At 43.0% G+C, this 9,167-nt stretch overlaps 2 protein-coding genes across 3 annotated transcripts in view; one reads left to right on the top strand and one right to left on the bottom strand.

The window, feature by feature from the left end:
- Nucleotides 1–3,954, bottom strand: part of LOC106813810 (FGGY carbohydrate kinase domain-containing protein-like) — a 12,009-nt gene extending 8,055 nt beyond the window's left edge. The window contains exons 1-8 of the mRNA XM_014818037.1: nucleotides 3,818–3,954; nucleotides 3,182–3,257; nucleotides 2,752–2,937; nucleotides 2,193–2,307; nucleotides 1,590–1,741; nucleotides 1,162–1,250; nucleotides 694–821; nucleotides 77–309 (exon numbers count right to left, since the gene is read on the bottom strand). Of these exons, the coding sequence (XP_014673523.1) occupies nucleotides 77–309; nucleotides 694–821; nucleotides 1,162–1,250; nucleotides 1,590–1,741; nucleotides 2,193–2,307; nucleotides 2,752–2,937; nucleotides 3,182–3,202 (924 nt within the window). The 5' untranslated portion in view covers nucleotides 3,203–3,257; nucleotides 3,818–3,954. The remainder of the gene's footprint in view (nucleotides 1–76; nucleotides 310–693; nucleotides 822–1,161; nucleotides 1,251–1,589; nucleotides 1,742–2,192; nucleotides 2,308–2,751; nucleotides 2,938–3,181; nucleotides 3,258–3,817) is intronic.
- On the top strand, nucleotides 3,519–8,061 carry LOC106813811 (mediator of RNA polymerase II transcription subunit 18-like). 2 transcript variants are annotated; one of them, XM_014818039.1, is made up of 9 exons: nucleotides 3,519–3,632; nucleotides 4,516–4,622; nucleotides 4,941–5,070; nucleotides 5,434–5,515; nucleotides 5,807–5,941; nucleotides 6,471–6,549; nucleotides 6,713–6,799; nucleotides 7,366–7,412; nucleotides 7,651–8,061. In XM_014818039.1, the coding sequence occupies exons 2-9, from the start codon at nucleotides 4,578–4,580 to the stop codon at nucleotides 7,697–7,699; spliced, it is 654 nt and encodes a 217-aa protein (XP_014673525.1). In that variant the 5' UTR covers nucleotides 3,519–3,632; nucleotides 4,516–4,577; the 3' UTR covers nucleotides 7,700–8,061. The 2 variants fall into 2 exon arrangements, with proteins under 2 accessions (XP_014673525.1, XP_014673524.1); XM_014818038.1 differs by having other exon boundaries at nucleotides 3,519–3,797.
- The last annotated feature ends 1,106 nt before the right edge of the window (nucleotides 8,062–9,167 follow it).

Raw genomic sequence — 9,167 nt, 5'->3', positions numbered from 1 at the left:
CCTGCAGGTGGCGCGCCCCACCACACGACACCTCCGCGGAGGTGCAGGTGGCGCCACCGTGATGACTCTCGCTTACCGCCATGTGGCATGCCGACGTGCCGCAGATGACGGGGACGCTGCGGCAGCGTGCAGCGCGGACAGCCGTGGCTCCCCGTCCACGCCTGCATCCGACCGCGCCCAGCCCGCGCCGCGTGCGCATCGACGATCGACGCAGCCAACGGGCATCCCCGCGGGGAGGCGAGGCCCGCCCGGCCCGCCTGCGGACACGCCCGCCCCGCACGCGTCGCCCGCGAACCAGCGCGACGCTGCCTGAAACGCAAACAACAGCACGTCAGGCGCTTGCTGCGCGCGCGAGGGCGCCACCCATCCCCACCGACGGGCGCACCCGTCCCCCCCCGCGAGGGTGCCACCCGTCCCTGTCAGGGGCGCCACCTGTAAATCTCTACAAGGGTGGCATGGTCCCATCTACATGAGTCATATGAGTCCCTCAGTCAGTGCGAGGACACCCCTGATGCCACTAGAGGGCGCCGCCTCTGCACACGAACAACTACACATCTCAAAGTTTCACAACCGTCATCTGCCTGCCGAGACAGGATTCCCCGAATAACATAAGAACGCAGGATAAGGATCACGCGTCCGGTTGCCACCAGAGTGCGCCACGGCTCGCTTCGAGTGACGTGTGCGAGATCGTACCGATCGAGTCGTGATTGTCGGTTACAAGGTCGTGGAGGCCGATCTCCTGCCAGAAGCTGTCGTCCCAGAATCGTTCTCCCTCCTCCGAGGCCTGGAATCCCCACTTGCACACGAGCGAGCACAGAGACCTGAACAGCAAGACTAAGTTAGATTAGTACGTGTAAATGTATATATACATACATATATTAGATACATATATATATATATATCTCTTTATATATACATATGTATATATAGATATAGATATATAAAATATGTGTTATCTAGATCACTGATCAGTTTTGTGGACGTACAAGATGCTATCGATTGAAGTTAGCTGTAATTATTCTTAACAGCTTGAGACACGTGCTTTAATGAAATCCGTGTATATATTACATGGAATCTTTCCCACCACATATGCTGCTGCTGTGATCGGTATCTTTTATTTGCTATCTCTAACCAAATTTTCGAATTGAACATTATAAATACCTAGACGTTGAACCGGTGGCCTTGAAAGTCAAAAAGTCTGGCAGATCCATGAAATGCTTGGCCTTTTTCCAACATTGTTCATGTAAACACTGAAACAAAACATCGTTGTAGTATTTGCCCAAGAAACTGTCGTTCCAAAGCACCACGTCAACTTGTGTTTTCCCTTGACACTTCCCCTCCCACATGCTAACATTATATATCTTTGCTTTATCACGCCGTTCGGTAGCTCTAGAACTATAGCACTTCACTCTGCCACAGGTTCTGACCTGTTCTAGAGATCTAGAACTAGCCATTCAGGTGAGAAATCTTTGATACACTGCTGACAGCGGTGTCTGTATCATGACCACACGCGCCGACGCCGGCACACCGAGACGCGACGAAAGACGTACGCCCGCGCCGGACGCGCACCGGTTGCCATGGCGACGTACCTCCTTCAGCCACATCAGCTTCGGTGGCTGCATCTCGAGAGACATCTTGCCGCCAACATTGCGGAGGACGTCGTGGCGACCGGCGTTGATTCGCTCGGCCTGGTCCTTCGCCCGGTGGTCCATCCACATCACCACGTTCCATTCCGCATCGCCTAGAGAATGATCGCAGCATGTGCTTACTTCCACCGGTCGCCACGCGAGTTTCTCGGTTGATACACAGCGTTGAAAATCGCGAGCTGTCTTCTTCCGCTGTGGGACTGCTAACATTTTACCGGCTATTTTCATAGATTTTGCTAAAGGTTATATATTAGAAATCAAACTTTTTCGAGATTAGGACTGGCTGGGTTTTCAGAGTCATTTCCAGGATGGCTGCACGACTTCGGAAGATGTCCAAATTCAGGACTCCTTGTCGGGAAAATGTCACCAAATATCAATCTACCTTGTCACCACATGGTTAAGTTGTAGAAAGCAGTATGCGTCTTTGTTACCTTCCGATATATGACGTTGGGTGGCATATGGTGGATTGCTCAAGTACTTTTTTTAAATTAGGCAATTATAGCATGCTTCGTGATTTTAACGTCAGTCTGTTTGGTGATTACTTACCTGTGGGGGAGACAGACACAGGTAGAAAGTCTTCATCTAGAACTACCAGGGAGCAAGTGGCATCAAATCCTATACCTTTTATCTGTGTATTATCCCTCGTGTGTGCTGCTACAGCCTGCAACAATCAGCAAGTATATCAACAGATACTTCCACCCAATGCTTCAGTTACACCAAGTGCATTACGTTGTAGTATATACTGCATTACATGCTGGATACCAACATCATCATAGTCTGCAAAAGTTTAACATTTGTTACCATATGTGCACCTGGCATACACACGAATCTAAATACGTTACTTCAAATTGGGGGGCAAGATTGAAACCTGACTTTAACTGAGCAATTGAGTCGAGTCACTCTCGTGTAAGGTGGGTTCGTTAAAACTGTTGCACTCACATCTGGCACACCTGTTGCCTTGGATAGTACATGAACCTCTGACTACACGTCATACCACGAATGTATTTATACAGTTGCATCGTAACGATATGCTCATAATTATACGTGCTCGACAAACAGTGGAGGTGGATGCACGTACATACCCGAGTGCCATAAAGTTTGATACCTTTACAACACTGCACACACCCTCCCATATTTCATCCGACGACTGCTCACTAAAGTCTGCCTTTGGTTGGTTGACCCTCAATGGTTGGGATGACATAGATACCAGCTCGCCATTCCGGGTGAAAAGACCGGCACGCACACTACAAGTTCCTACGTCCACCCCAATGTACATCTCTGCTGTGCTTGCCTACAAAATCAGTAAAAGTCATTCCTATACCCGTCTTGTGAAAAAAAAATTTGAAGACTCAGAATGATATTGTAACTGCAGAGGTTATCTTTCATTAAAACGTTCATTATTAATTAACTCAGACAGACATACCATACAGGTATATATATATCAATGTGTTATTATGGGAATTGGCTACTATCAAATCCGTTATTATATATCAATTGGCCGCTGCACATACTCGTGTATGCCATTTTGCACTCACTTCTGCTGTTGATGAATCCATGTGAATGTGCCAATTTCACTTTGTTTCGATTTATAATGTGTGCATCTGAAAAATACTAAAAGTAGATATAGATTAATAATAATATAACATATGAAACAAATAAGATGAAGCAATTTTATACATTTTTTAATGTTACCATACCTTTATCTTGCTCACATGCAACACTGTTGCCAGCAGCTCTTTATAACATATCCTTATAATTTTTATGTAAATGTCACACTTTAATTATTATTTGTCCACTTTTTATGGCCTAACTTGATGAAGCCATCAATAATTTGATCAAGTGGACAATGAATTGATAAAGTACTCGATAGATGGCGCTCTTGACTTTTGTGTATAAACATAAATCTCGTCTTGCTTCGTAAATTTCAGCTTTTCACAGCCCAATTTTATATTTCTGTTTTGTTATCGTGTTTGCGAATGAGTTACGGTAATTTTCGAGTGCATATTGGTAATGGAAACGTGTGTAATAAGGATATAGAGTCGGCGTGATTGAGTATAACCCGCCGTCTACTTTAGTTTAGACAACAACGACCACGGTTCCACTATAAACGCCACACTGACTGTTATCTTCGTCATTTATGCCTCACTCATGGTATATAAATTGTGAAATACCTAAAGTTTTCGTTGTTTAACTTTGTAAATCACTGCTGTACTCGTAGTTTCCGTTTCAGTTACAAATTGGCCTAGCTATGTTTCTCTTGACTTCTCCCATTTTCGGCTTTGTGTACATCCTAGAATGGCTAGATAATAGATGGCGCCATGTTACGCTGTCTGCTTCACGCTGTCTGTTATACAAGGAACTGTATAACACTGTTATAATATATAACACTAATAGTAATAGATCACTATGTCCTACAATTTTAGTCTTACTGATTACACTGTGTTTAATACTAAAACTGTAACAATTCAGTATATGAGTCACTAGGGCCTACTTGAAATTACACGTATCATTTTAATTTGTATGATCATTCCGCACTAGTCCGCAATTGGCGCAAATGCAGATGTTATAACTCCGCTTTGCTAATCTGAGGGTGCGGGTTTATCATTACTGGACCCATTACTGGGGTCTGCGTCGGCTCGGACTTATTCCGCACATGATCAAGTTCTGTTCCATCTGAGCCTGAGGTTATGAAGACCTTGCAGTTTTTCGTAGACCACTCACTGACCAATTTCAAAACATACCAATTCAAGAATTTGTAATTTGTAAAATAAGACTAGTAGAATAACTTTTCCGTGTACACTGAACTTATTAAATCGGATATAACACACTGATAAAACTAAAAGATTCCATTTTCCTCACTTTTTTTCAGTCACGCGTGGTATAAGGTGACTAAAGTCTAAAGACAATAGCCTTCATAGAACAGCAAGAGTTATGGCGGAATCACTGAGCTCTGTTCTACCAATATTACCAGCAAAGGTATTTAAGCTAATATGATCACCTGCCAATAGGTTAAAACAATTTTATTGTATAAAAAATTGGATTCAGTAACAATGTTTACTTATAATACATGTGAGGTCAGGGCAGTTCCCAAAGTTTTGGATTTTACCTGCTTTTAAATGTTATTAATTTGACATTGAAAATATTTCTTTACGCTTTTGGAAATGCATTCGTAAGTTCCCATGGATTTCTTCGGTGTAATCTTTTAACTGATAGATGTAATAACAAAGGATTATTAATTTAATAGGTGATGATTTGAAAGATAAGAGAAATGTTTGGACTTTTTATATAATTTAGGAGTACTACCTCCAGGGAAGTATTCATGATGCAGCAAAAGACATTCTACTGCATCGTCTGAGGGGCCTGTGTGATTGTACAGAGTCTGAACCAGAATCATTTCACGATCACGAGATGGTTTACGTGATACGTAAGTACGAACCTCAAAATCCTTAACACTCATACAATGAGTATATCTATACTGTTAGTGTATGAAGTAGATTCTTAACAATAGATGTGGATATAGAGTATTGATGTGTTTCTACATATAACATGGATATATGTTTACTATATGTATACTAGAATATGTGTGTGTTTATGTTTGTTGTTTACTATCATAAACAAATCATAGGTGTGCTATATTACACCTACCTATCAGAGAGTCTTCAATTTTTGTATGGCTATTAGTATAACATGCACATTTTTGTAAATGATTAGTTTCACTCATTATTGGACATATTTAGGTGAAACTGGTGATCTTGTGGGAATACTTTTTGCTGTTTGCTGGCAACAGGTGGCGTTGGTATCGGTGGGGTGCAGCAGATGCCTATCACCGTGAGAGCTAGCCAGTCACTAGAACATCCTGAAGAGCCGTGGTCAGTAATTACCATGTTTATAAGTGGCATGACCTGTCTGTACATTTGCATTGCAACACACATCCGTGCACACACCTTATTTGTGTTACACTAACAATGAAACTAAGCTCAACATAAAGCTGTATAAATATATGCTACGTTATTGTTAAATACTCGCGTAAATGAATTACTATGTACAGATATATATATATATATCATTGATGATACATAGCAATTTGCTTTCCTAGTATAGTATGATTGAGCTTAACTCCTGTGTGCCGTGCATCGTCGTAATGCCATCCCATTGTGCAGGCACTTGCGTTACGTCGGTAATCCTGAGGCGTCGGGGACGGGAGTTGATCGCAGCAAGAGCGCGATGGTTCGCACATGTATCGACGTGGGCACGTCCGATGACCTCATAATATTCCTGCAGGAGCTGGGATTCAGGTATCGACCGAACGGACGCTCTTTGTGCGTTAACCTCTTCGTTTCGCCGAATCTCGTATGAGAATCGATCAAACCTCGCCATTCGAAAGCAACGTATTAGCCAGCGAGCCGTGCAGCCGTGATTTGCACGGTCAGTTTTGAAATTGCACAGCCAAAAATGTGTAGCACGGCCTAAAATATTGATCTAAAGCCATGTACATTGTAAAAATTGCACTCCCAAATATTTTTTCTGCACTCCCACAATACTCATTCCTGGCTAATACCCTGTTCGAAAGTAGAATTCTACTAAAGAAAACTACCCTTAACGGCACGTTCTGAAGCTTTGTATTTTTTTGCTGACATTTTCACTTTGTTTGGAGTGTATGAATATGTTGGCAGATGCTGGTCCAGCTTACATTATATCTCTGTACATTAATATTGATACAGTAAACCAATTTTGCCCGTTTTAAAATGAGTTGGTCGGTGGATGTGTGTTATACTGTATGCATCATCTTGGTTAGGTATAAAAGTTTGTGTGATTATTTTTCAGACTTGATTTTGAATACGTCACGAAAGGATATATGTTTCGAAAAGGCAGAATGAAAGTGACAGTCTCCAAGGTGTTCAGGGTAAGCTGTGACACATATATATATTTCATTATATAACTTTCTCACCCCCTTACCTATTGAAGTTGACGAAATAATGTGTTGTACCAAAAGATATCCACGTATTTATCGTGTAGGATACGTATTACTTGAAATAATCGTGAGTCCATGTCATATTTGCTATCAGGTTGTGCAGCCAGGGAAGACTGATAGCATAGAGCCGATGTCACTTTCCTGTTTGGTAGAGCTGAGCCTAACAGCACCGGCTGGACAGGTATTGTCACGTCTACGCCATGTCTGGCGAAGTTGTAAATAAGAGTTGAGATATCACGTATATTTTAGTGATTAAATGATAATTTCTCCCTAATTACATAGTTATTATGTTAATAAATTCTTATATAGTGATCTAACTATTAAATATACCATCCAACTCCGTGTGAGGTAATTTAATATAGGATGGTCTTGCTACGATTTACCGAAATGCATTTATTACAAGGGCATGCTGCTATTGTGGATCATCATATCATCATCATCATCATCCGGCTTTAGTTTATCCAGGCCTAAATTAATTCTCTCCCGAGAGTGGGGCCTGTCTGACTTGTCGTCGTCGGAGACGCCCTCTCCACGCAGAGCAGTTTTGAGGGTCCGCCGTTTCCAATCCGAGCTTCGCCCTGTCATTCTTTACCACCTCCTTCCACGTGGATGCGCTGCACTATTAAATACTGTAGTGTTGGAAACTACATGCTGCCCAGAATTTCACTCGGTGGAAGTATGTCCCGGGTCCTATGGTGTTCCTGATTGGAATTTAAGCCTGCATAAACATATTTTACTTATTTGCAGGACGCTGTGGCCGACGATATGAAAACATTTGCTGAGCAACTGAAACCGTATCCTTGATGGGTGTCGTCTAGTCGAGCCAATGTTAATGGAATGCAACTGTATAGCATGATAGCACAGTGATTGTGTATAGGATTCGTATAGAACTGCAAAATTACATTCAAAATCAATGGAAGCCATCCACCTCTTAGGCTTAGATGACTTTGTGTGTGGTCCCAATACATGGCATGGTTGATTCGTGTGTGTCCCTGTACGTTTGATGTTATAATCTCCTTAAATACTGCTCAGATTAGTGCAACTGGAGAAGATCGACACTCGGCGATTGCAAAGCATCTGATATGTCGTCGCCATGGCTTTATCATCGCAGCTTTCTCAGCATCCCTTCCTCATCCTCGTGGCTTCCTCGTCACCCTTTCCTTATCATTGTGGCATCAGCATCCTTTCCTGGTCATTGTGGTAATAGCATCCTTTCCTCATTATCATGGCCTAAGCATCCCTTCCTAATTATCATGGTCTCAGCCTCCCTTCCTAATTATTATGGCATCAGCCTCTCTTCCTAATTATTATGGCATCAGCCTTCCTTCCTCAGCATGGCCTCAGCATCTCTTCCTCATCCCCACGGCCCAGCATCCCTTCCTCATCCCCACGGCCCAGCATCCCTTCCTCATCCCCACGGCCCAGCTTCCCTTCCTCATCCCCCACGGCCCAGCATCCCTTCCTCATCCCCACGGCCCAGCATCCCTTCCTCATCCCCACGGCCCAGCATCCCTTCCTCATCCCCCACGCGCCCAGCATATCCGCTTCCTCATGCCCCACGGTCGCCCAGCTTCCTTCCTCATCCCCCACGGCCCAGCACCCTTCTCACATCCTCATGGAATACTTCTTCAGATGTCAGCATCCTTCCAGCTAGAACACAATGTTTTTTGTGTAACGGTTTAACCTAAATGACGTGTTTGTAATATTTAGACTGAAAAGTTTTTTATGTTTAAATGTAGTTTTTTTTTATAATGTAGTAACGATTTTCACCATCACTGCTGCGAAAGTTGGCCACATGTGTAATACATAGGTATCTGCCCTTTGACAAGCAGAAATTTTCACTCGTATTGTCTTGTAAAATAAACAGAATGTCAAATTTTCCACCCGAAAATCGCAAATTGTGGGTTGATAGTAGATAATCTATTGTTATGTTTGCTTCTCATTAACATTCCGCTTGCGCCGTTCAGCAGCAATAAAAAATCAATAAACGTTACGCTCAATCAACTAAATGTCAATCGTATGAAATGATGGGCTACACCACAAATTTCCACCGTTCCTCAGACAAAGTCTAAATCTATAAATCAATCCAATCGATTTACAAAGTCATAACGGAGCGCAATAACCAATTTTATTTTTGCCCTCGGAGTCACGGCCACAATACACTCACACACCACAAAACACGCGCGCACTACACACAAACTGTACTGGTTGCTATAGCTCGTGACCCGGTCCAGATTGGCGGTTCATATTCCAATATGGAAGAAAACTTGTGTTTATGATAGATTTATTAGGCCACTATTTTGTAGTGTGAGGCGGATGCGGTTACAACCGCTCTCCTGTTTCTTTATTGGAAGCGTAATTCGACGGTACGTACCCTCGGTAATCGTTATGCCCGGTGTAATGTAATTGCATTGCTTGTAAAAGAACAAGGTCAAGGAGACTTAGTTTGCCAGGAAGTGCGGTGGCAACTGCTCGGGCTGTGTAATGTCCACAGTAAGTGTAGATGCGATAGCAGCAGCACACATCAGTGTGACTTATCACGATCAGCT

Source organism: Priapulus caudatus, unplaced genomic scaffold (assembly GCF_000485595.1).
Source record: "Priapulus caudatus unplaced genomic scaffold, Priapulus_caudatus-5.0.1 Scaffold828, whole genome shotgun sequence".
NCBI lineage: Eukaryota > Metazoa > Priapulida > Priapulimorpha > Priapulimorphida > Priapulidae > Priapulus > Priapulus caudatus.
This window is presented reverse-complemented; position numbering and strand designations above follow the sequence as displayed.

Excerpts from the sequence above, each read along its gene's own strand:
- LOC106813811 (XM_014818039.1), top strand. The coding sequence starts at position 4,578 with ATGGCGGAATCACTGAGCTCTGTTCTACCAATATTACCAGCAAAG. Across the intron at positions 5,071-5,433 it reads CGAGATGGTTTACGTGATAC|GTGGCGTTGGTATCGGTGGG; the intron begins GTAAGTACGAAC and ends TGCTGGCAACAG. Across the intron at positions 7,413-7,650 it reads TTTGCTGAGCAACTGAAACC|ATTAGTGCAACTGGAGAAGA; the intron begins GTATCCTTGATG and ends AATACTGCTCAG.